The 27,860-nt window shown below is 45.8% G+C and overlaps 1 protein-coding gene across 1 annotated transcript in view; it reads left to right on the top strand.

Annotated features, from left to right (window-relative positions):
- RAB3GAP1 (RAB3 GTPase activating protein catalytic subunit 1) overlaps positions 1-27,860 on the top strand; it is a 210,495-nt gene that overhangs the window by 175,395 nt on the left and 7,240 nt on the right. The window contains exons 20-23 of the mRNA XM_068245930.1: positions 8,867-8,963; positions 9,054-9,157; positions 14,231-14,346; positions 16,926-17,028. Coding sequence (XP_068102031.1) covers positions 8,867-8,963; positions 9,054-9,157; positions 14,231-14,346; positions 16,926-17,028 — 420 coding nt within the window. The remainder of the gene's footprint in view (positions 1-8,866; positions 8,964-9,053; positions 9,158-14,230; positions 14,347-16,925; positions 17,029-27,860) is intronic.

The following is a 27,860-nucleotide window of genomic DNA, read 5'->3' as shown; positions in this document are numbered from 1 at the left end:
GTCCCACCTAAAGAAAGCCTAATTGGGGCGAAAAAAACAAGATATAGTTCATTTAATTGTGATAAGTAATAATAAAGTTATAGACGAATGAATGGATGGAGCGCTGAAAGGTGAAAATTGCTCTGGTGTTCAAGGGGTAAAACCCCTCAGTGGTGAAGTGGTTAAATAGTTTAGACCCTTAGGTAAATATTTATGTGATTTTTTTTTTTTTTTTTAATTGTAATGTTTTTTTTTTATTAAACATTTTATGTGGGTATTTTTGGGAGGGGGGGAAGGAAATAGTGTTTTATTTAGGGAAAAATTTGTGTAGTGTAATTTTTTTTTTTACTTTTAGATGTAGTTTTACTCTTTGGCCACAAGATGGTTTGTTTACATGACGTCACTCTAAGCGTACAATGTACGCTTAGAGGGACATAGCTTCAGAAAAAGCATAGCTTCCGAGAGAAGCTGTCGCTTTTTCAGCGGGGGAGAGGAATCAGTGATCGGGCACCATAGCCCGATACATTGATTCCTGGGCTACCGAATCCGTGGCCGGGAGTGCGCGTGCACGCGATCGGTCGCGGGAACGCGCCTGTCCTCCTTGACGTTTTTATACGTCGAGGACAAAGTGGTTAATTACCTAACCACCGCGTCACGCAAATAGGCGTGAACGGGGCGGCAGCCCTAGGACCGCCTAACGCCAATTGGCGTCAGGTCCCGGAGCCGGCTACTGAAGGAGATCGCGCGCAGGCTCTGCGCGCATCTCCTGCTTGAGAGGCAGAGCTCCACCCCGCCTTCAGGAGACTGTTAGACAGCGAAACCGCCGTCTAATTACTTTGTACAACGCTGTCCCCTCCAGAGTGTTGGCGGTGATCCGCTGTCACAGGCTGAAGCCAATGGCAGCCGATCGCAGTGATTGGCTAGCAGGGGGAGGGAGGGTGCAGTGTAGGAAAAAAAAAAGAAAAAGAAAGAAATCTATTAAAAAAAAAAAAAAAAAAAAAAAAAAAAATATATATATATATATATATATATATATATATATATATATATATTAAACACTGTGGGAGGGGATCAGACTTCACCAACAGGAAGCTCTGTTGGTGGGGAGAAAGGGGGGAGGGATCCTCCTTTTGCAGAAATTACCGCCTCTAAACGCTTCCTGTAGGTTCCAGTGGGTCTGGATTCTGGTTGAAGGTATTTGGGACCATTCCGCTTTACAAAACATCTCTAATTCATTCAGGTTTGATGGCTTCCGAACATGGACAGCCCTCTTTAACTCACACCACAGATTTTCAATTATATTCCGGTCTGTGAACTGTGATTGCCATTCCAGAATGTTGTACTTGTTCCTCTTCATGAATTCCTTAGTGGATTTTGAGCCGTGTTTAGGGTCGTTGTCTTGTCGAAAGATCCAGCCCCAGCGCAGCTTCAGCTTTGTCACCGATTCCTGGACATTGGTCTCCAGAATCTGCTGATACTGAGTGGAATCCATGCATCCCTCAACTTTGACAAGATTCCCAGTCCCTGCACTGGCCACACAGCCCCACAGCATGATGGAACCACCACCATATTTTACTGTAGGTAGCAGGTGTTTTTCTTGGAATCCTGTGTTGTTTTTCCTCTTTGCATAACGCCCCTTGTTATGCCCAAATAACTCAATTTTAGTTTCATCAGTCCTCAGCACCTTATTTCAAAATGAAGCTGGCTTGTCCAAATGTGCTTTAGCATACCTCAAGCGGCTTTGTTTGTGCTGTGGGCGGAGAAAAGGCTTCCTCTGCATCACTCTCGCATACAGCATCTCCTTGTGTAAAATGCGCCGAACGGTTGAACGATGCATGGTGACTCCATCTGCAGCAAGATGATGTTGTAGGTCTTTGGTGCTGGTCTGTGTGTTGACCCTGACTGTTATCACCATTCGTTGCTTCTGTTTATCCGAGATTTTTTTTTTGATCTGGCACGTCGAGCCTTAACTTGAACTGAGCCTGTGGTCTGCAATTTCCTCAATATGTTTCTAACTGTGGAAATAGCTGAAATTGACCCCCTTAAATACTCTTTCTCATAATTGGATTCACCTGTGTATGTAGGTCAGGGGTCACTGAGCTTACCAAGCCAATTTGAGTTCCAGTAATTGGTTCTAAAGGTTTTGGAATCAATAACATGACAAAAGTGTCCAAATATATGCACCTGCCTAATTTTATTTAAACAATTATTGGGGATTTTCTGTAAATTCAATAAACTTCACTTCTCAAATATCACTGTGTGTGTCTCCTATATGATATATTTAACTGACTTTTTTTATTGTAACTACCAACAATTTATACAGGAAAATCATGACAATTAACAAGGTTGCCCAAACTGTCGCATCCCACTGTAGATAGAGCTGGATCTCCTATAGAAACAGAAACACAGAAACAAGGCCAGTAAAGTGGAATAGAGACTAACTGTTCATTCCAGAATCGACCTATAGGTAGGATGGTAGCAAACTACAGTGTTGATGGTACATTTTATTTGGGTGAGAAAGAGCAAGTGCTCTGAACTAAGCAGCACCTGACTTACATGTGGCTGCAGGAAGGGCCTCCTGAACAACTATGGGAAAAAATAGGCTGACATGTTTATTTCCTTTTAAATTACACACATTGCCTGTCTGTCCTGCTGATCCTCTGCTTTTAATACTTTAAGCCATAGACCCTGAACTTGCATGCAGATCAGATGTTTCTGGCAAGATTAGCTGCATGCTTGTTTCAGGTGTGTGATTCAGACTATTGACCAGAAACATCAGCAGCACTGCCAGGCAACTGATATTGTTTAAGGCAGCTTCCATAGATCTCACACCTTGGGTTCCTTGTAAAATGTATGTGAATGCACTTATATAAATTGTACATTTGTTCCAGAGTATAATGCACTATACATGTATTTTTTCTTATGCCACTGTCACTTACAATGGGTTGTAAAAATCTGACAGGTTTTTCTACTAGTCCATCTCCTGATGGGGGATTCTCAGGTTTTCTTTACGTTGAAAAGCACTGACGGATTGGCGGTTGCTCAGTCTAACTGCCAAAAGAGTGTGCAAATGAGTAGGGAAGCTGGTTGTCATCTTTGTATAGATCCATTCCATAGAGTGCTTTTGTAAAGTATAAAGGAAATGCAGAGAATCCCCATGAGGTGTTGGACTAGTCCAAAACCTGTCAGGTCTGTCGCATTTTTTTCAGTGTACCAGAAGCAACAGCAACATAGGATAAAAGTAATTTATAGTGCATTTTACTGTGGGAGACTTACATTTTATACATATACATTTAACATTTTACTATTTTTATTTTCTTCTAAACAATACCAGTTGCCTATCTGCAATAGTGTCTGTATAACCTAAAACAAGCATGCGGCTAATCTATAATGTCAGGAACACCTGATCTGCTGGCTATGGCTAAAGTATTAGAGGCAGAGGATCAACAGGACAGCCAGGCAACTGGTTTTGCTTAAAGAGAACCCGAGGTGTGTTTAAAGAATGTTATCTGCATAGAGAGGCTGGATTTGCCTAAACAGCCCAGCCTCTGTTGCTATCCCAAACCCCCCTAAGGTCCCCCTGCACTCTGCAATCCCTCATAAATCACAGCCATGCTGTGAGGCTGTGTTTACATCTGTAGTGTCAGTCTCAGCTGCTCCCCCGCCTCCTGCATAGCTCCGGTCCCTGCCCCGTCCCTTTCCTCCAATCAGCAGGGAGGCAAGGGATGCAGGCGGGGACTGGAGTTCTGCAGGAGGCGGGGAGAGCAGCAGACTGACACTAAAGAGATAAACACAGCCAGCTCTGACAAGCTGTTTGTCAGCAGCGTGGCTGTGATTTATGAGGGATTGCAGAGTGCAAGGGGACCTTAGGGGGGTTTGGGATAGCAACAGAGGCTGGGCTGTATAGGCAGATCCAGCCTCTGTATGCAGATAATATTCTTCAAACCCACCTCGGGTTCTCTTTAAAAAGGAAATAAATATGGCAACCTCCATATCCCTCTCATTTCAGTTGTCCTTTAACCTTATCTGGGCCGCTGTAGGTAAATCCTATGCTGCACTTGTGGCTGTCTAAGCCTGATGCAGCGTAGGATTTACGCCACCTGCAGTTTCTGCTCCCGATGTGATTGTGGGCACCCGAGAGGGAAGATTAAGCGATTGGCTCCTGATTACGTGATCACTACAAACGCCGGCAGATCGTAGTGATCACTGTTAGAGCTGTGGGGGGGGGGGAAGAAAGAAGAGGATCCACTCACCTTTCAGCTGTTCCCCCAGCGATCAGCACTCCACTCTGGCCGGCATCCCCGCTCGCTCTGCGTTAAGTGTCAGGTCCCGGTTTGATGACGTCATCAAGCCACGACCCAGAATTTAGCGGCAGTACAAGTGAGGATGCCGGCCAGAGCGGAGGGGGCTAGAGCTGCTCATCGCAGGAGCCTGGGAGGTGAGTAAAGGCCTGCTGGCTACAAGAGTGACACCATGCCCAGCAAGCTAGACTTGGGATCCGGCTGCCTGACCCCCTCCACCCCCCCTCCCCCCGTGTGTAAAATAGCCTGGTCCTTAAGGAGGGTGGCAGCTGCTCCCCGAAGCGTTAAACAAAAGGTTTGCTCCAACAGGCTCAACATAGGTTGAGGTACCATGAACCGATCAATCGCACAACTGTGAACAGCAGGGGGCAGGCATACCAGCTCCTCTAATCTGTGTTAAAACTCAAACCCTGGGGCACATGGAAGGGGCCCCAAGCCCTGCCACTGCCCGGTACCCCCAAATCCCCATGAAACACCAATAGGGGGAGTGCAGGCGAGCCCCGGTACTGCCACCACCAGGGGATTCACCCACACTGCCTCTTTATAATGCTGAATGCAAAACGCACGAGAAGCAAATGCTCACTCCCTGCCAGCAATCCGGCCATTTCTATGTGGTCCACAGACAAGCCCGTCAGCCAATCAAGTGCAATGGTATACACCCGTGTCTTTAACTGACATAAGGGAGGTTGCAACTTTCATGCAGTCTATCCAGAAATGAACTGACTAATTTAAGTAGAGTCCCTCTTTAAATGAAGATAGCTGGAACAATGTATTTAAACCTTTAGCAAGATAATTTCCGTTGAACGGATATCTGTAGGAGTATGACTAAAGCACGTAATTAGTCTGCCGGCTCCTGTCACCCCTCCAGCCATTGTCTTCCCACCCCTGCACTGCACAGCGCTGATCAGATTACATTGCGTTACCGCAAGCAGATCAATAGCACAAGTGTGAACAGCAGGGGGCAGACATCCCAGCTCCTCTTATCAGTGTCCCCAGTCACTGCTGGATGCCCGATAATTCTCCTTATCGAAATCTCAACAAACAACTCGCGCTTAATCCATAACGCCATAATGACAGAACGCGGCATGTAGATGGAGCGGGCCAGTCAGCGAGTAAAGGGCAGATTGTAGAAAAATGTAGATAAAAGATTTGTGGAAATTAAACGCGGTGAACGCCGCAATAAGATTACACGTCTGCGCACGTGCCCGATGCCCCTACTCCATTATCTCCTATTTATAGTTTGCTTTTCTACAGCAATAAATAACAAGTGCTTAAGGAGACGCAGCCGGTCTCGGCAGTTTCCATGACAGCGGCGTACTTGTAATGGGCCCCATTGTTAAGGAGCTGACAGTCTTTTTGTACTCCTGCGTCGGCCTTTTACAAAGGCTAGACCTCGCCATCCGCGCTTGTGAATGGGGTTTCTATACGGACCTTTGTGGGAGTGCTGAGTGGGGGGCCCTGAGTGAGTGAGTGCAGATTGTTTGCATTTATTCTGTAGTTGCGTAGCCAAAGAAAAAGTAAGGCGGTATCATTTGGATAAGTTTTATAATTTAGAGCACAGGTGTGAAACTCAAGACCTGAATGCGGCCCTCCTTGCCATATTATGTGGCCCAGAGCTTCAGATGTGCATCATTGTAAGCAGTTAAAGAATGACAGCATGGGGCCCACCAGCGAAATTAGCATGGGGCCCCATCCTAGAATCCAAACCCCATTGTGTGGCCAGTAAAACGCACACACCTATTCTTCCCCCCCCCCCCCCCGCACACACCCTCTCCTCTCATTTTAGTGTAGCGCAGTGTAATATTTCCCTGCTCTAACACTGCAGTGTCTTTTCTGTTCTTCCTGGCAGCCGCACACTCTATGCTTCCATCCAAAAAAGAGAGAGCAAGAGAAGATGCCGGCTCTGCTGTCAATTACTTTTAATATGGCAGACAGACAAATGACAGCGCTCAAGGCTGCACCTGAAATGCAAACTAACAGAAGCATGCAGAGCCCCACTGGGGCTAAATACATGCCTTGAATGCAAAACACATGCATCTGTTTTGCATTCAAGTCATGTATTTAGCCCCAGTGGGGCTCTGCATGCCTCTGTTAGTTTGCATTTCAGGTGCAGCCTTGAGCGCTGTCATTTGTCTGTCTACTTGCTTGGTGAAATGTGTATACCATCCAGCGCTGCGTAACATGTTGGCGCTTTATAAATACAATAAATAAATAAATATGATTAGCAGCACAAGGAATATTATGTTTTTATTGCTAGACTAGTGTTAGTCCTTCCCCGAGAGGGTCTGTCATCGCTGTGGGGAAGTCTATTGGGTAATAATCTGTGCATACATTTACTGAAGCTAACACCCTCCTTTGCCTGTTTCGAGTACTAGGTGTGTAATATAGTCCAGTTCCTGGAGCTCTGCACATCCATGCAGATAAATCATTCAGGTATAACCTCTGTTTGAAAGCGCTGCCATGTCTCCCGCTGTCCAAATTACTTTTAATATGCTTGTGGAAATACATCATACTGCTGCATACATAGCTTAAATATTGTAATAATACACACACATACCAGAGAGTGTTGAAAGCAGGTGCCATGGGTGCAGGGAGTATAAGCCTTACGGCCGTTTCGCACAAATGCACTTCTATGGAGGCTGCCCATACTCTATGAATAAATAGAATAGGTAAATATTGAACTGCTCCACTGCGCTACTCTGCTGATGGGGGAGGAGTTCGGATCCAGCACTCCCACGATCACTTTGATTACGCCACTTAGTTTGAAGCAATACATGTGAAATTTTGATAGACAATTTGTCCCGCGACTTAGACTATGTTTTGGATTTTGGCCCCTTTCTGATTGAGTCTGACACTACTGGTTTAGAGGATATTTCCTTATCGCTTTTTATGAGTAACATTCTCACTTCTAATGAGGTAACGGAAATACCCAGACTCTTAAGGTAGCCATACACTGGTCGATTTGCCATTAGATCGACCAGCTGACAGATCCCTATCTGATCGAATCTGATCAGAGAGGGATCGTATGGCTGCCTTTACTTCAAACAGATTGTGAATCGATTTCAGCCTGAAACCGATCACAATCTGTTGAGCTGCTCCTGCCGCCTGTAAACCCCCCCCACCCCCGCCACCCCGTATACATTACCTGACTCTGGCTCCCGGGCGTCTTCTCCGCGCTGCACCGCACCGCTCTGTTCTTGCTCCATCCCGGCGCTTCCTGTGTCACTCCGTGACCAGGAAGTTCAAATAGAGCGCCCTCTATTTGAACTTCCTGGTCACTGCAGTGACACAGGAAGCGCCGGGATGGAGCCGGAACAGAGCGGTGTGGTGCAGCGCTGAGAAGGCGCCCGGGAGCCAGCGTCAGGTAATGTATATCGGATCGGCCGCCGCTAGCGACGCGAACCCTACCCGTGGGCGATCGAGGGTAATTTCCCGCACGGCGCGATCGACGGACCGATCCGATTTCGGGAGGAAATCGGATCGGCGGGTGCGTTTAGCGCGAACGATTGGCAGCAGTGTATGGTCACCTTTACGTGTATATGGAAATCTACTTACTCCGAACATCAAACCAGTCTAGCAAACTGACATTTATTATGTAGATATTAATAGTGAAAGCTCCCCAGTGGAAGGTGTGTATTGTCTTTAAAGAGGAACTTCAGCCTAAACAAACATACTGTCATTAAGTTACATTAGTTATGTTAATTAAAATAGATAGGTAAATAATCTCTTACCCACCCTGTTTTAAAAGAACAGGCAAATGTTTGTGACTTCATGGGGGCAGCCATCTTTTTGGTTGAAAGGAGGCGACAGGGAACATGAGACACCGTTCCAGCTGTCCTGTGTTCTGATCACCCCTCCCATTTGCTAGGCAACGAGAGCAGCAACATCAGAAATCCTATCATGCTTTGCACAACATCAGGGGAAAAATGCCCGGGCAGTTTTCTTTGATGGGGCAGAGCTTTAATTCTGTGCAGCTAATAATAAGGCTTTGATAAGAAAAACAAAGTTCTGATGCTGTGAAACTGTTAAAGAAACACCAGGCCTTTTCAGTGCTGCCGAGTAGATTTTTAGTCTGGAGGTTCACTTTGCAGTGGACCTGAACTCTTGCACAGGAAAAAAGGAAAACCGAGAAATCCACCCTGTATGTATTTATAGAGTTTATCCGGTCTAAACCCCCCCCCCCCTCATCTATGACTAACCACAACTGTAATTTGATCTCTCAGCTGTGTCAGCTGGCTGCCTTGGCAGAGCAGCTAATTTGTATACAGTTTGTTAACCCTATGGCTGCTTCCATGAAAGCAGGATGTAGACACTGTGCAGATTTATTGCAGTATTTTTATCAGCTGTAACAAAGAAATATTTTTCTTTAAAGGTTATGCTGTTGCATATTTTTTTTTTTTTAGAGCTGAGAGGAAGTTCTGTGTTCAGATCCACTTTAAAACATGTAGGTAATGCAGATAAAGCAGCAGTCAATGCTGAAGATGATCAACGGTCATCAGGCGCCTGTAGGCACATGCCTACAGTGCCTTATGGTAAATCCGGCCCTGAGGCTGACCCTCCCACTCTCTCTGCATTTTACATTGCAGGTCCTTCACTACCTGGCGGTCCAGAAGCCGGCAGACCTTACCCGCCTCCTCCTCCCATGTGTCATTCACGCCGCTCTGCTGAAGGTGAAAGAGGAAGGTATGTGCTGCATGTCCTGCCTGCTGTCTCCATTACTCCCACCCGTGGGAGATTACCCAGCATTCATCTGTGTCATCCCTTCTCCTCCAGAAACACTGGAAGATATTCCTTCTGTGAAGAGCTCCATAAAACGCATCGTCACCCATGCCAGTAAGATCCTGCGATTCCCCGGACCGGAGGACAAGAAGCTGGAGGTGAGGGAGGAGCCAGGAGCTGTGCCATCTGCGGACATTAGACTCCGCCCTGCGGCATGAGATCACGGTTTAAAATAATATTGAATTTGCAGTACTTGCGCATTATCCCGTCTGGTAAGTTTGGCAGCTTTTTGTTAAAGCTCTGTTTGCTCCCCCGGGAAGATCTGACCGTTTTTGGAAAGCTGAAAGTCCCGGCTTTCCTTTGCACTGGGTACCGAGTTGGTATGATGGTCAGTTCCCAAGTTATGGGGTTTTTGGCCCCTGAACTTGGGTGCAGAAAGTGCAATTACAGAAGTACGGGACAAACCCGACATGATAAGCAGCTCACCCGGTAGGTCTTCTTCCTTCTCAGCATAAATCTGGGTCTTCAAAACTCATGTTAAAGGAATACTAATTATATTTACTCACCCGGGGCATCCCTCAGCCCCCTGAAGCTGGATGGTGCCCTCGCAGCCCCGCTCCGATCGTCCTGTCCCTGCCGGCGGCTACTTCCGGGTTCGGCGACACTTTCAGCTTTCCAAAAATGGTTAGATCTGGCTAGGGGATCAAACTGAACTTTAACAAAAAAGCTGCCAAACTTTCCAGACGGGATAATACGCAAATTTGACATCTGATTTTTAATGGAAATGTCATTTTTTTTTTTTTATTTCCTAAGTTATGGCAGACTCTCCGCTCCTGATCTGTCTGCTCAGCCAAATCTTTGCTGAATGGTAGATAGATGGTGGCCCCGGATGTTGAGTGGTCTATGTCAGACTGAGGATTGAAGCAGGTGGAGCAGGGATGGTGTCACAGCGTTTAAGTGGGGGCAAAACAATGACAGTTTAATTTAATTTTTGAAATAGCGCTTGAATTAAAAATCAGATAATGCTTGCCGTCACGGTAAGGCCTAGTTCACATCATTTTGCGCAGATGGCCATGCGATTGGAACTCAACGCATACGACTGCACACTATTTGCGCTGCTGATCCCATTCACTACAGTGAATGGGTCAGCGCTGCGCTTTCCCAAAAAATGCATGCAGCAGTGTGATGGCGCATATGATGGGAACGGCAGAAGTGCTGTCTATGCACTTCTGCTGTTCTTGTGTGTCGCACACTATATGTGCTGCTGAATTGCGCACGTCAGCACAGATAGTGGGAACAATGCCTAATAAGTAGATGTAGATCATAATGCGACCAAACCACAGATACTGCTACAAAGCGCACGCCTTGTGGCTGAGGCTCACTTAAAGTCGCACTGACGTCAGCCGGACTGTACTGCGCAGGCGCAGGAGTTCAGCGCCTGCGTAGTCCAATCCGGATGACGTCAGTGCGACGCCATAAGCCGCATGGTGAAGCGCAAGTAGTTGCCGACCTGGCGAGGTCGGCATCTGCACCAGAAGGGACCGGGAGCCACCGGAGCTGCGCGAGGGCACAGGACGGCTGCCAGGGCTGGAGGAAGCCCCCAGGTTAGTGATTTTTTATTTTTAGACTTCCTAGACCTTCCCTTGAAGGGAAGGTGTAGTCATTTTTATTTTAGTTTATTTTTATTTAATTCAGAAAATGTTAGATATTACAGATAAGAATGTGTTGTTCATTTAAAGGGCCACAGTTAAAGGATACCCGAACTGAAATTTGACATAATGAGATAGACATGTGTATGTACAGTGCCTAGTACACAAATAACTATGCTGTGTTCCTTTTTTTCTTTCTCTGCCTGAAAGAGTTAAATATCAGGTATGTAAGTGGCTGACTCAGTAGTGACTCAGACAGGAAGTTACTTCGGCGTGACCCTCACTGATAAGAAATTCCTCTTTTTTACCTCTTTCTTGCTCTCAGAAGCCATTTTCTGCTAGGAAAGTATTTTATAGTTGGAATTCCTTATCAGTGAGGGTCATACAGTAGTCACTTCCTGTCTGAGTCAGGACTGAGTCAGCCACTTGCATACCTGATATTTAACTTTTTCAGGCAGAGAAAGAAAAAAAAGAACACTGCATAGTTATTTGTCTGCTAGGCACTGTACATACACATGTCTATCTCATTATGTCACATTTTAGTTCGGGTATCCTTTAAGGCAGGCTTACGCTATTAGATATGGTCAACTAGTGTTCTCCATTATAGCATGTGCCCCTTTAAGAAGGACGTTTTTTGCCCAATACCCACTATTTGTCATGTATTTTGTTGTTATGAGGGGAGTGACAGAGCAGCATGCAAGGGACATCACGCGGGAGCTGTCCCTCAGCCAAAGCAAGTAGCCAGGCGGAATGCTAGCCAGACGACCAACAGTGTCAGATGTACACACGCTAGAGTGACACTGCACAGGCAGACATTATCGGCCACCTCAGATGAGCTTTATCTACCTGCGGACAGAACTTAGGTCATTAAAGGCATTACCTAAAGAAACTGCTATTATTTTGACAAATACCAGTAGTATGTTTTTTATTTTCTCTGTCACTTTTTTTTTTATCAGCACCATCACCAAGCAGAACCTCATTTAAAAAGGAGTTAAAATTACTAATGCAGGTATATTGGATTAATGCACACTTAAAGTAAACTGAAAGTGAAAATAAGCTAATAAGATAATACATTGTATCTGTAGAGCTAATCCTAAATAGGACTTTTCTGGAGTCTCTGATTTGTATTTTCATTTTAAGGGTTAAAATTCAGGGTTTGACATTTTACCCAGATATAACATCCCACACAGAGAAATGATGACCTGTTGAACTTTTCATCACTATCCTGCTATCATTAATGTTCGCAGAGACACATAGAGGTTTCATGGCCTCCAATTACTTTGCAGGAGAGCAGGTCGCTGCAGTCTGAATGCTCAGATAAAGCACTGGTTTCTTAAAGAAAACCCATAAGCGCAGGCACAAGTCATCTGCGTAGTAGAGCGGACCCGACAGAGATCGGCTATTTCCGTGCTGAGATCCGCAACAGCGCCACTCGCTGGAGCCAGGGAAGGTAAATAAATCTAGCTTGACGAGCCAGGATTGTGGGAGAGTTTGGGGGAGCCAGCGCTGGATTCCCCGAAGATACAGGGGAGGGGGGAAGCCTCATTGGGACCCTGAGGCTCCCTTCCCCCCCCCCCTTGAGGTAAGTCTTGCAGTAAAAAAAGGAACACAAACAAGTTCTAAATAGAATTGGAACTATATGTACACATGCATATCTCATCACAGCTCACTTCAGGTAGAATCCACAAAGGACCGGCACACAAGTGAGGTATTATAGCTCTAATACTTTATTAGCTCATGCCATGAAAGCAACGACAGACTGCTGTTTTGGCCATACCTGGCCTTTGTCAAGTTGCACAGAAAGCATGCTTTCTGTGCAACTTGACAAAGGCCAAGTATGGCGAAACAGAAGTCTGTCGTTGCTTTCATGGCATGAGCTAATAAAGTATTAAGCTGGCCATACACTAGGCCGATTCCCCGCCGATCAACAGCAGATTCGATCACTGGGATCGAATCTGCTGTCACATCGTTCACGCTACATGCTAAATTTCGTCCCGAAATAGATCGATCCCATCGATCGCTCCGTGCGGGGAAATTACCGTCGATCGCCTGCGGGTAGGGAGCGCATCGCTAGCGGCGTTCGAGTGCCCGACGACCGATGCAATAGAGTGGCAATACATTACCTGCTCCGCCGGCGCGACTCACCCCGGTCACCGCTGCTCCGTCTCCGCTCTGGTCTCCGGCATGCTTCACTTCTTCTAGCCCGGCAGGAAGTTTAAACAGTAGAGGGCGCTCTACTGTTTAAACTTCCTGCCGGGCAGGAAGAAGTGAAGCATGCCGGACCTGGAGACCAGACCAGAGTGGAGAAGACAGCGGAGACCTGGGGACTGGAGTCGTGCCGGCCAAAGCAGGTAATGTATGCGGGCATGCAGGCGGGGGGAGCGGCGGCAGCACCACCACAGATTGTGAACGGTTTCAGGCTGAAATCGGTTCACAATCTGTTTGCAGTAAAGGCAGCCATACGATCCCTCTCTGATCAGATTCGATCAGAGAGGGATCTATCTGTTGGTCGAATCTGATGGCAGATCGACCAGTGTATGGCTACCTTTAGAGCTATAATACCTCACTGTGGTGCTGGTCCTTTGTGGATTCTACTGCTGTGACCCTTTGGCACAAGGGTGAGACCGAGGCACACATCATATTTACGTCTGGCCCTTATTGGTGCTCCTGGGCCCCTTTTTGCTCCCAGCTCACGTCAGGTACACATCAAGTATATATACACTTACACTTAAAAGGACAACTGAAGTGAGAAGAATATGAATGCTGCCACATTTATTTCATGGTAAACAATACCAGTTGCCTGGCAGCCCTGCTGGTCTATGTGGCTGCAGTGGTGGCTGAATCACACTAGAAAAAAAAGCATGCAGCCAATATGGCTAAAAGTATTACAGGCAAAGATCAGCAGGATAGCTAGGCAACTGGTATTGCTTAATAGGAAATAAATATGGCAGCCTTCTTTAAAGGATACCCGAAGTGACATGATGAGATAGACATGTGTATGTACAGTGCCTAGCACACAAATAACTGTGCTCTGTTCCTTTTTTTTCATTCTCTGCCAGAAATAGTTAAATATCAAGTATGTAAGTGGCTGACTCAGTTCTGACTCAGACAGGAAGTGACTGCAGTGTGACCCTCACTGATAAGAAATTCCAACTATAAAACACTTTCCTAGCTGAAAATGGCTTCTGAGAACAAGAAAGAGATAAAAGGGGAATTTCTTATCAGTGAGGGTCACACTGTAGTCACTTCCTGTCTGAGTCAGGACTGAGTCAGCCACTTACATACCTGATATTTAACTCTTTCAAGCAGAGAAAGAAAAAAAGGAACACAGCATAGTTAGTTGTGTGCTAGGCACTGTAAATACCCATGCCTATCTCATCATGTCACTTCGGGTATCCTTTAAATGTAAGGTGCAGCATTGAAGCGATATAGCACATAGCAGCTAATTGGCAGTCATTATCACGGCTGTGAATTGATGGACGGTGGAATTGGCTGCAGCAGATTGTGATATTTTCCACATGATTGCAGCGCTGTGCTGCCTCTTCAGGAATAAGCCTTGTTGTCCTCTCCTTCTTTCCTCAGGACATCATTAGCCAGATTGTGAATGTGGAGGCCACCATCGCAAGAGCTCGTTCACTGAAGGCCAAGTTTGCTACGGAGCGCTGCGAAAACCCTGAAGAGAAGGAAGACCTGGAGAAGTGCGTATCTAATGCTCGCCATGTTCCAGCATAATGGGTTATGAGGAGGGAAAGGCTATATTTGCATCTTCTGCCTGAACGACAGCACAGAGACGCAGGGAACCTGCCCTTTATATAGGAAGTGTGTGGGAGGCATCTGAACTTACAGATCTTCTTCACATTCTGTGCAGTGTTCTTTGCTGCTGAGATAAGCTTCATCTGCTGGTTGTAGTTATACTGGAGACACGAGACCATAACGCTGTACAGCCGGATCTGCCCTGGTGCTAAAGGGCATCACTGCACATCCCCAGGACGTGCCCCTGTGCTAAAGGGCATCACTGCACATCTCCAGGCATCTGCCCCTGTGCTAAAGGGCATCACTGCACATCCCCAGGCATCTGCCCCGTGCTAAAGGGCATCACTGCACATCCCCAGGCATCTGCCCCTGTGCTTAAGGGCTTCACTGCATAGCTCCAGGCATCTGCCCCTGTGCTAAAGGGCTTCACTGCATAGCTCCAGGCACCTGCCCCTGTGCTAAAGGGCTTCACTTCACAGCCCAGGCACCTGCCCCTGTGCTAAAGGGCTTCACTGCATAGCTCCAGGCATCTGCCCCTGTGCTAAAGGGCTTCACTGAACATCCCCAGGCATCTGCCCATGTGCTAAATGGCTTCACTGCATAGCTCCAGGCATCTGCCCCTGTGCTAAAGGGCTTCACTGAACATCCCCAGGCATCTGCCCATGTGCTAAATGGCTTCACTGCACATCTCCAGGCATCTACCCCTGTGCTAAAGGGCTTCACTGAACATCTCCAGGCATCTGCCCATGTGCTAAGTGGCTTCACTGCACATCTCCAGGCATCTGCCCCTGTGCTAAAGGGCTTCACTGAACATCCCCAGGCATCTGCCCATGTGCTAAGTGGCTTCACTGCACATCTCCAGGCATCTGCCCCTGTGCTAAAGGGCTTCATTGCACAGCCCTGGCATCTGCCCCTGTGCTAAAGGGCATCACTGCACAGCTCCCAGCATCTGCCCCTGTGCTAAAGGGCATCACTGCACATCCCCAGGCATCTGCCCCTGAGCTAAAGGGCATCACTGCATATCCCCAGGCATCTGCCCCTGTGCTAAAGGGCATCACTGCACATCGCCAGGCATCTGCACCTGTGCTAAAGGGCTTCACTGCACATCTCCAGGCATCTGCCCCTGTGCTAAAGGGCTTCACTGCACATCCCCAGGCACCTGCCCCTGTGCTACAGGGCTTCACTACCACAGGTAGATAATACCGTACAGTGGGATCTGCCCATGCTAGAGGGCTTCACTGCACATCCCCTGGCACATAATGCCATACAGCCAGAACTGCCCCTGTGTTAAAGGGCATCACTGCACATCCAATGTAAAAAATGAGAGGCTTTCCCCATTGAAGACTCGAATGGTCTAATTCAGGTAAATTCTATTGTATAGGCCACAAAACAGTGCAACGCGTTTTGCAGGTATTTCACCAGCTTCTTCAGAGAACTAACTGGAGTAACTCATTACAAGCACGTTTTGTGTAGTATACAATAAAATTTGCATGAATTAGACAATTCGAGTCTTCAGTGGGGAGGGTCCAAGTCCAAGACAGAAGCTGTCACTTCCATGCCTAAAAATGAACTCTTTCAGGCAGCAAAATAAAGCAAGTAAAACAGATTTATTAATATATTTTGCACTGTACATACATCTTTATCTCATCATGTCACATGTGGCCTCGGGTACACTTGAAAGAGAAACTCCAACCAAGAATTGAACTTTATCCCAATCAGTAGCTGGTACCCCCTTTTACATGAGAAATCTATTCCTTTTCACAAACAGACCATCAGGGGGCGCTGTATGGCTGATATTGTGGTGAAACCCCTCCCACAACAAACTCTTGAGTACGTGCTCTTGGCAGTTTCCTGTCTGTGAACCTTGTTGCATTGTGGGAAATAGCTGTTTACAACTGCCAAAAAAGCATGCAGCAGCTACATCACCTGCCAACAGTAAAAATGTCACCATGTAATAAATGTCAGACTATAAATCAGGGATTTAAAAGATTTTACAATGTACAGACACTGACTAAATCATTTATACATAATTATTGTAAAAATGAAGCACTGTTTTTATTACATTATTTTCAGTGGAGTTCCTCTTTAACACTGGGCTTTATATTGTTGCCATGGTTTCCTAAAACCGTTATAGCAACTGTGGGTGAAAAACAGTATTGAATGGTGTAATGATTTGTACAGTCTTGATAATTGTTGTGAGGTTTGATTGAAAACTACTGTCTGTTTCTCTGTCAGGGTGGGAGATTTGGGATCGCAGTGTTTGATATTCATTCCTGTATTTGGAGGGACCCCACAGTCTCAGAGGCCTTGAATTCTCTGAGGTGGGACTCCGCCTTAACACCACCCGAGAGCACCTCAGCTGCCAACATCATGGCCGTCCTTGGTTTGTGGACTGGGATGGGGGTAGGGGGGAGTCCCAATCAGAGACGCAGCCGTTGTGCGATAATTGGCTGCTGCAGGTATTATCCTCCAGCTCATTGAGTCCTCTTGCATCACTGACCTCCCTGTCTCGTCCTATTGGCAGGTTTGTGAGCTGTCTCCTGGAACAACCAGAAGTGCCAATCATAGGAGCAGGCAGAGGGGTGGCCGGGACCATCATCCACAAGATGTTTGTGAACGCTCAGAGGGTAAGTTCACTGATGAGGCTTAATAATGAATATCGGCTTGTAAGTGGAAGTGGAGACGCTCTCCTGGCTGAAATGTCCAGGCGGGTTTTGTTTCCTGCAAACATGAATGAAGATAAGGAAAGCCATGCAGAGTTTGATTAATGCGCTCGCACTATCTGTCACTGCGGGGCTGTACGCTGGAGCACGATAAATATGCAGCTTCCATTTCCTCCCTTCTAGATTCCTGAAGGTTGGTAATTGGAGGGGGGGGGGGGGGTATAGCTGAGCAGGTCTCACCTGTAAGAACTCCTCTGAAACACACATCGCAGGAAACCTAATTATCCACTGGAGTCACTGAACTAGAGCTAGGTTCAGAGCGGTGAGCCTGAATCCCAATACTCTGTTGTTAAGCATTCTTTTCATGATACCCGAACAACTGTATGAGTGTCCTCATCCCTCCTGCCTGACCTTGATTTCCGTTTTCAAAGTCAGAGCAATTAGTCTGTCTATACCCCTCTGAGTGTTACCCCTGTCTATACAATTCTTTTAAAGTGAACCCGAGGTGAGAGACATATGGAGGCTGCCATATTTATTTCCTTTTAAGCAATACCAGTTGCCTAACAGCCCTGCTGATCTCCTTGGCTGCAGTAGTGTCTGAATCGCACCAGAAACAAGTTAATTGTCAAACAACTGTGTTTTTACGCTTTTTAATCCATAGTAAAACTAGTAATTTATCAGAGGCGCAAACATACAAAAAATAACTACGAATAATAATGAGCAGGAGGCAGCAGCGGTGGACTTACCTCCTAGTTGATGACCTAAAACAGTCAATTTCAAAAATTGCACCTATTCAGTGAGGAGATCTTGGGCAAGACCCTATTGGCTGCAGCTCTGGTGCTTTGAGTCCGCCAGGAGAAAAGCGCAACATAAATGTTCTGTGTCTGGGCTAATAAACAGCCTAGGCTACGCATCACTGGGAGGGGGGGGCTTCATACAGCAATATACAAATATAGGAGGAGTTTCTGATGCTGAAACCAGGATAATTACTGTAAAAGTGGTTATGCTGACTAATTTACTGCATTTTCTACTATATGTCACTACAGGGCCTCTTTAACCTTGCAGTCCATTTTTTGGATTGTGAAGTTCCAGGGTACCTAATTATTTCATGGAGAACTAGAACCACCACAGGTGTTATTTTTGTACGGAATTTAAAGGGGTTCTGTTGACCTTTTAAAAAACAAAAACTGCCACTTACCTGGGGCTTCTATCGGCCCCCTGCAGCTGGAATGTCCCGCGCCGTCCTCTTCCAATGCGCCATTCCTCGCTGCCGGCACCGGTGTAATTATTCGTCTAACTAGACAAATGGAAGTGCTGCTGCGCGTGTGCTCGCTCCCACGCGCGTCAGCTTACTGCGCAGGCGCAGTACAGGAAAACTTTGTACTGCGCAGTAAGCTCCCGCTGACGCGTGCAGGAGCGAGCACGTGCGCGGCCATGGCTGCGCAGCCGCACTTCTATTCGTCTAGTAGTTAGACAAATAATTACACCGGTGCCAGCGGCAGGGATCGGCACATTGAAAGAGGACGGCGCGGGACATTCCAGCTGCAGGGGGCCGATAGAAGCCCCAGGTAAGTGGCAGTTTTTGTTTTTTAGAAGGTCAACAGAACCCCTTTAAAAGTGCCCAGCCTCAAGTACAGAAAAAGAGCATTGGAAATATAGCACCTCCTTCAACAGAAGGCGTTTGCATATTTCACCACCTAGCTCTGGTGAAACACAAAACAGCCTGCAACGGCTGTCGGCAAGTTGGATCATATGGCTGTGCAGCATGAATAACCTGTAGCTGTTCCATAAACCAGCGGCTCTAGATGTATGCCTGGCTTTTCAAGGGCATCAAGGAATGATACACAGTCCATCAGGACAGGAGATACTGACAGCACTTCCAAATACAGGCTGCACTAGATTTGACCAGCTGCATAGATGTGCAGAGCCCAATACACAGGCAGGTTACACAACTTGCATACTATGCAGCTGGTCAACTCAGGTGCAGCCTGTATTTGGAAGCGCTGCCAGTATCTCCTGTTGTACAAAAATGTAGGTCTACTTATGGCAAGCTGCACCCATGTGTATCAGTTTGCATTCAGTTTATTTAGATTAGGGTTTAGTGCATAGTTTTGCATCTGATTTGTATTCAATGTATGTAATTTAAGCCCCTGGGGGGGGGTCTGACCGCTTCTGCTGGTGTCATTTCAGTTGCACCCTGATCAAGCACTGGCTCAAGGGGGGGGGGTTCCACATAGCTATCAGCCTAGGCTGTGACTTCACTGGGAGGGCGGGGCTACATACAGCAATTTATTGGATGTGGTGGAACCAGGAAAATTACCAGAATAGTGGTTATCCTGACTAATTTACTACATTCTACTATTTTTCACTATGGTGCCTCTTTAAAAAGACTAAATAATAGTTAAGGTTGTGGGAGGGAATCTGCCCCAGCTCGGGGAGAACATACACACCCCGGGCAGATAGTGTCCTTGCCAAGAATCAAGTCGAGGAGTGAACGCTACAGATGCTCAGCTATTGTCACTCAATGCTTTGGACAATGTTTTTGGGAATGCAGGCAGTAGCTATGCATGAAATTGCATTCATATTATAGCGCAATCGTGATTCACTGTGGAAAAGGGCCCTTTATGTTGGCCGTGCAGGAATCTGCCAGAGCGCATCTCTGAGGAATGTTCAGGGACATCTGTACAGATTCTCCCACAAGATTATGGTCTGTGGCAACTGGAATCTAGCTTCTGTATATGGCTTCAGAGCTGCAAGGCCAGGGTGCAAACCACTTGGTTATTGTGCTGCCCATCGCTCTTTCCATTCTACAGATAGTCACCTCAGTTCCTGTCCTGCCGGCACAGGAAGTGAAGTAATTTCATCACCTCAGTTCCTATCCTGCCGACACAGGAAGTCAGTTAATTTCATCACTTCACTTCCTCTCCTGCCGGCACAGGAAGTGAGGTAATTATATCACCTTAGTTCCTATCCTGCCGGCACAGTAAGTGACGTAATTTCATCACCTCAGTTCCTATCCTGTCGACACAGGAAGTGAGGTAATTTCATCACCTCAGTTCCTGTCCTGCCGGCACAAGAAGTAAGGTAATTTCAATACCTCAGTTCCTATCCTGCTGACACTGGAAGTGAGGTAATTTCATCACCTCAGTTCTTCTCCGGCCGGCACAGGAAGTGAGGTAATTTCATCACCTCAGTTCCTGTCCTGCTGGCACAGGAAGAGAGGTCATTTCCTGCCCATAGAGGACAGTAGAAAGACAGAAGAGATGGGAACCTTTCCCAAAGACTAAAGCAAACATTTGGCTTTACTGTTCAGCACGAGTGCGAGTATACAGGCAGGCGCTGGCCGGTCTGCCGCCCTACCCTTCTTGGGGTGGGCTTCCACTGGCATGCTGCATCTATTTCTGAATGGGATGCGGCAGCCACGCCGATGCAAATTTGCATCCGAATCGCTATAGCTGTGCCATGCAGGATTGGGGTGTGTTGTGTGAAATACAGCAGCAGGCATTTTTTACCCGAACACGATACGGATGCAGCCCACTGATTTCAATTGGTCCAGCACCTTGCACCACAGTATGGTGTGCAACTCTTTCTTAGATGTGACATTGATTTCAATAGGTTGCGTTTCTGCATCCGAAATAGCGAGTGGGAAACCGCTGTGACTCAGCTGCAGTGGAAATGGTCCCTTTATCACTCCCCACTGCGTATGTCTTATCCGGCTTTGTGAAACCTCTCTCGCCTGCATTTGCTGACATTTGGGTAACGCTCACACTGTACTATAGATCCTGGCAGGTGGCTTGTGTTCTGGAGGTCTTGTGTGTCGTCTGGCCCTATGGAATGCTCCCCCTCTGGCATGTTATCTCATCCCCCCTCCTATATGAATGTATTACGTCTCTAGTGTCATGCTGCATGTACTAATGTGTGTCTAACCTCTGCCCATCATCCCAGCCCTGACTGTCTTTTAACACCTTTCCTTTCTCAAGCTGACTGAATCTGCTGATGAGGTAACATCACTTTCTGCCTCCTTTCCTCACCCCATCACCCGTCTAACCATTAGAGGAGTAACACCCGCACTATCCAGACTAACGCCATCGTACTAGCCTCATTCCTTACTGACGCCATCTAACACTAGTAATAAGTAGTACCCTTCCCACGTGTAGGGACACCATCGTGGTGTATGTATAAAGTGAACCAGAGATGAAGCACCCTCATGTATTTTACCATATATATTAGTGGGAACATTAGAGAAAACACCTACCCTGCTCTCTGTTTCATTCTTCACTGCTCAGCCTACTTGTTATCAGCCCTGATAAAATCCCTGACTGAGTATTTAGTCTGTCTTTGCTTAGGAATCCTTATAGCTGAGTCATTCTAGCAGAGCCAGAAGGGGGCAGACTTGGGCTTGAAAAGACATCAGAGAAGACAGATTCCGCTATAATGGTTCCTGAGCAACGCCAGACTGAATACTCAGTCACGGATTTTATCTGGGCTGATAACAAGCAGGCTGAGCAGTGAAGGATAAAACAGAGAGCAGGGTAGGCGTTTTCTCTAATGTCGCCACTGATATATATGGTAAAATACATGAGGGTGCTTCGTCTCTGGTTCACTTTAAATCTACTTTTTAAGTTTTATTTGTCTCTGCTCAAGGACAGTCTTTAAAGCATACCAGAGCTAAAATCTATGAACTATTGACCTTTTTTTTAATCTCTTCCTTCTCTTCTCTGCTAGGAAAGTTTTATGGCTGTTATTCCTAATAAGTGAGGGGTATGCTATAGTCCCACAAAAAAAAAAAAAAAAAAAAAAAAAAAAAAAAAAAAAAGCCAGTTTCATAACTGAAAGTTAACTCTTTCAGACGGAGAAAGAAAAAAGGAAAACCGCCTAGTTATTTATATGCTTGGCACTGTACATACACATTTATCTCATCCGTTTATTTTCAACTCAGTAACTCCTTTTGGACCAACGGCTTACCCTTTAACCATTTACTGACATCCTAACGTATTAAAACGTCATGCTTACCACTATTAACAGCAACATGACGTTTTAATACGTCACGCGTTCCCGCCGCTGCTACCGCCGTGTGCGCCGCTACCGCCACTGTTTCCGTCGGGCTTCCGTGCTGGGTGATTGGGGAAGAGGACTGAACGGTCCTCTACCCAATCGCAGTGCCTGGAGTGAATGGACGTGACCGCGAACAGCGGCTACGTCCATTCACAATAACAGGAAACGTAACAATTAAATAAAGTGAAGAAAAAAAAAGTGAACATTTCCTATGAGTGTTCGCTATCGCCATCTTGTGGCTAAAAAGTATATTACACCTACAAAATACATTCATTTTCAAGTACATACAGATCTTAATAAAATTACACTTCCAACCCCCCCCCCCAAAAAAAAAAAAAACACTTGTAAAAAAAAAATCGGCTAAAAAAAAAAAAATAAATAGTTGCCTTAGGGACTCAGCTTTGTTAATTTATATTTTATGGGGGGAAATTAATTTTAATTTATTACATAGGGGCTTGTAATTATGGCCAGAAAAAAAAAACACAACAGAAAAATAACACTTATATTTCAAAATAATATACTGTCGCCATACATTGTGATAGGGACATCATTTAAACTGTTTAATAATCGGGACAACTGGGCAAATAAAACGTGTTTGTTTTATCCACAGGAGAATGTTTAATTTTAAAACTATAATGGTTGAAAACTGAGAAATAATGATTTTTTTCTGTTTTTCTCTTTAAAACGCATTTAGAATAAAAAAAAAATTCTTAGCAAAATGTACTATCCACAGAAAGCCTAATTGGTGGCGAAAAAAACGAGGTATAGATCATTTTCTTGTAATAAGTAGTAATAAAGTTATTAGGGAATAAAAGGGAGGAGCACTGACAACTGAAAATTGCTCTGGTCCGTTAGGATAAAAACCCTTGGGGGTGAACTGGTTAAGCACCAGAGCCTTTTTTTTTTTTCTTTTTCTTTTTACACTCTTTGATCACTGTGATTGGCTCACATTAATCAGGAGGTCAGAAGCCAATGAAAACGCCACCTGACCAAATTATGAAGCTATAGCAAAAATCTGTGCCGGCGGGGATACGCGATTGCATCCCATGCACAGGATTGGGGGGTACTAAAACTACGTTGCATCAAGCTTAAGGTGGCCACGAACGGTCCAACTTCTAGCGAAAAATCGTTTGACCGATCAGAAATTCTGTTCGAAAGAAAAATCGTTCACTACACCATCAACGAACCAATCTTTGCTTCCTATCTATCACAACCAACAAGAAAATCCAAATTTTGGTTTGACAAAAATCCAATCGGACGACTATTTTTATAATCATTCATAATCAATTGTGCCCATCAATGGAGATATTTACAACCAATCTGATCAGAATTTCTGATCGCAAACAATTTTTCGCTAGAAATTGGACAATTAGTGGCTACCTTTCAGCAGCCACAAGGGCTGCATAGTTTTCTGTATGGACAACCCCGAACTGGTTAAGTATGCAGGGCTGTCACTGACAGTTGCTCCGCAGCCAGACTTAAGTGGGAGTGTGGAGTAACCTTTACTCAACTCTCAACTATTTCACGACAGAGAAACACTTCTGAGTGCGAAGGTCAGATACAGAGGCCAGTAGTTAAAGGGGTTCTCTTGACCATTTCAAAAACAAAAACTGTCACTTACCTGGGGCTTCTATCGGCCCCCTGCAGCTGGAATGTCCTGCGCTGTCCTCTTCCGATGCACCGTTCCCAGCCGCCGGCACCGTTGTAATTATTCGTCTGACTAGACGAATAGAAGTGCAGCTGCATGTCCACGTGCTCGCTCCTGTGCGCGTCAGTGGGAGCTTACAGCGCAGTATGACATTTTCCTGTACTGCACACGGCCGCGCAGCCGCACTTCTATTCATCTAATTAGACGAATAATTACGGCGGGGAACTGCGCATCGGAAGAGGACGGCGCGGAACATTCCAACTGCAGGGGGCCGATAGAAGCCCCAGGTAAGTGCAGTTTTTGTTTTTAAAAAGGTCAAGAGAACCCCTTTAAGATGGGAGCTGTAAAACATTAGAAAAGCAAATGTCATTCAGCGGAGCAAATGTATATTTTTAGCTTTTGAACAGAAAATAAGACCTACCTAGCAATAGAACTGTATAGGCAATTGTTTATTTTCACTTCAGGTTTACTTTAATTAATTAGCAATTGTCTGCTGTTAAGTGGTTGGGATTTGACACCCTTGCTGGGATCATATCAGACCTTATTGAGGGTCATTGATATGTTAGGGAATTGATTGTTATTACCCTTCCAAAGAACATCCTCAGCAAGAGGACCCCAAGCACCTAAACATACAAATATATAAAGAGAACCTCCCCATAAAGTAGGTTCATAACAGAGTGTGCCGTTGGAGGGGTGGGGGTGTTGGGCATTACTTACCTACTGCTCTCCTGGCTGGGGATGTCTATATGGGATCTGATGTCGCTCACTGCCAAGAGGTACACCACCAAAATGGACTACGTTTCCCGGCATGCATTGCAGCCAGCCCTGTTTCTAGGGGCGAGAGAGGCGGTTGTCTGCCCGGGGCCCAGTGAGGGAGGGGGTAGTAGTGGGTATACTGGAACGCAGCCGAGGGGAGGGGGGCCTCGGCCCGACTTCTCACTCCCTCGCTTTGTGTCCTCCCCTCCATTGCAGAAATTTATGGCAGCGGCAGAAAGCATTGTTAATAAAAACTCATCTGCTTCCAGGCTCCATATGAGGGTCACATGCCGCCGGGCTGCTCCATCTCCAGTGTCGGTCACTACTTCGACTTATCAGGAAGTAGTGTGCGGCCCTGGAGACTGAACAGCCCGGTGACACAGTGAACCTCGCATGGAACCTGGAAGGAGGTGAGTTTTTACAAAGACTGCTTGCCGCTGCATGAGAAAAGGGAGGGAGGAGTCACAGTGTGCCCGCTGCACCCTCCTCCTTCAATGTAATCCCTCAGCCTGCCAAAGCTATGTGGGGATGGGGGGCACCTATACCTGGATAACTCTACTAAGGCACCTATAGCTGGCTAACTTATACTGGGGCACCCATCTGGCTATCTTACACTGGGGCACATAGCCCCCCCTGTAGGTTAGTAATGCCCATCACTCCAACTCCCGCCCTCTCAACGGCACACTTTATTACGAACTTGCGCTATAGGGAAGTTCAATTTTATATTTGCCATAGGTGCTGAGTTGCCTTTAAGACAAAAGCTTACTTCTGTGTATTATTATGTGATAACCACATCTTATGCTGGGAATACACCTTGGCCTCAATTCACTAAGCAGTTTAGACTGGTCTAGTGATGGTTTTTAGTCTACTGATGGTTTGCTGTAAATAGTTGCATCAAAAGGGAATTCACTAATAATTACCAAATGCTTTAGACTTGTTTTTAGACCTGGTCTAAAACATTTGGTAATTAGATCAGTAAAGCAGGGGAAATGATCAAAAGATGCAATTCACACAGGAGTAGCTATGACTGACATCCTTCTCCTCTGATGAGCTCTCCTCTGGATACAATTAAATTCCTGCATAATTAATTCAAAAGGTTCCACCCTCACGTCTAAAATACCTCACAGAATTACTTTACCTACAGAAATCAGCTGGTCTAATCTCTGTCAGAAGAAGTGGGCGTGGTTACTCCTCGTTTCCCTCTGTGAACTGCATCTTTTGATCATTTCCCCTGCTTTTCTGACCGAATTACCCAATGTAGGTCTAAAACATTACAACAAACCATCAGTGGACTAAAAACCACCAGTAGACTAGTCTAAACTTCTTAGTGAATTGAGGCCCAGGAGTTTTCACAGCAGATAGATGGCTTGATAGATAATTTCCGACAGATAGGAACTAATTTCGATCATTTTTCTGAACACATATTTTTTTTTTTATAAAAGTGAACGGAAATCGATCGAAAAATCGAACAAAAATACGATTGCCTAGTAAATCTGCCCAAAAAACGCATTGTGTATTCCCAGCATTAGATTTGTAGTCATCCTGCTTTATATACTCTGTTTTACTGCAGTGTTTCTAATCCCTCCCCCCATAAAGCCTTGTTGTTGCCAAGTAATCCCTTGCTATAGGTATAGTCACCCTACGAACACAGACCTCTATTAGGGCTGGAACCCACTAGAGCGCTTTTGTGAGCGTTTAGGGAGCGATGTAAAATGTTAGCGATTTCCCTAAACGCTCAGCTAATGTTAATGGATGGACCAAATTCCACTGGAGCGATTACCAAAATCGCAAACGCATGACATGCAGCATTTTTAGCGTTTCTGCAATGTAAAGTATATAAACGCTGGTGTAATCACTTGTCACAACCTACACAGAGCGATTTTGGTTGCGTTTTGAAGTTACTGCACACTGTAAAAAAATTAAAATTAATTGAAAGGACCAATCGGAATTAAAAACTCTAATCGCTGCACAATCGCTGGCAAAACGCGTACACTTGCCTACTAAAATCGCCAGAAAACGCTGATGCAATCACTTACAAGACGCTCATACAAAACGCTAGCGATTGCGATTAGCAATAGCGACTTGTAGTGGGTTCCAGGCCTAAGTGGTGCTACCTGATAGGATGTAAATAATTTCCAAGTATCTCTTCCTGCTTTCAATTGACCAAAATACTTTAGTTTATTTTAAATGTAAGATTTTCTATAACTAAAAATGTGTTCCACATCATTAACGTTGTTTTTACGTCGCCCCTGAATCCATCAGAGGCTCCCTGGGGTACCCCTATTACACACTGAGACCCTAGGATTAAGGGAAGAGATTAACTACTATACTGTACTATAGCTAAGCATGGAATTAGAAAATAATATATATATATATATATTGGGAAAAGAAGTGTAAAAGGAAAAACCTGTATGATGTGTGCTGTGACAAGACGCTGCATCTTCTATGAGTAGGGATGATCAATGAAATGCAAATTATTGCAAAATTATGCATATTTTTATGCAAATTTATGCACTTTGAAAATGGACCAATCAATTTAAACCCAGGTTTAAATTGATTGGTCCAATTTCAAGCTGCATATATTTGCATAAAAATGTGCATAATTGTGGAATCATTTGCATTTTCATTTGATCATCCTTACTTATGAGAGGAGGGAGAGAGCCAGGCAAATCTATTATAACTCAAATACAAAGTGAGCTGAAATTGAACCCTGGGACCAGCCTCATAGGCCTTCACAGTGGGCCTGGTCAGAGTTTTGATCTTTGATTGTGGAAGGTTTAGCAGGGGGCCTACAATGCGTAGTGACGTCAGACGGGCGCGCTGCATCTGCCGGTGAGACGATCCCACCCCCTTATTCCACCACAATGTGAGCCCTGGCCAGGCATCTAGACAGTACGGGAGGACTTGCTGGCGGCATGTTAGACAAACGCCCACTACACTAAACACATTGGAAGTGTAAATGTTATTGCTTTTTACAATGTGACTCAGTGAATGCACCATTGGAGCGCTCAAGGCTGGATTTAAGCCAAGGCCACATAGGCCATGGCCTAGGACACCACAGGATCAAGGGGGATGGGGGGGGGGGGGGAACGACGACACATGGCTACCTATACTGGAAGGGAGAGGAATCATCAGGCTATCTATATGGAAGGGAGGAGGGGGCATCTGGCTTCTTATACTAGAGGGAAGTGTGGATGGGGGTCATCAGGCTATCTAAACTGGAGGGGGGGGGGGGGGCGGCGGCTATCTGGCTACCTATACTAGAGGCAAGGGTCAACGGGCTACCTATACTGAAAGGGGGAGGCTGCTGACAGTGGCCTTAAAGATTGCAAATCCG

Source organism: Hyperolius riggenbachi, chromosome 7, assembly GCF_040937935.1.
Source record: "Hyperolius riggenbachi isolate aHypRig1 chromosome 7, aHypRig1.pri, whole genome shotgun sequence".
NCBI classification, from domain to species: Eukaryota; Metazoa; Chordata; class Amphibia; order Anura; family Hyperoliidae; genus Hyperolius; species Hyperolius riggenbachi.
The sequence above is the reverse complement of the archived record's forward strand: the minus strand, read 5'-3'. Positions and strand labels throughout refer to the sequence as shown.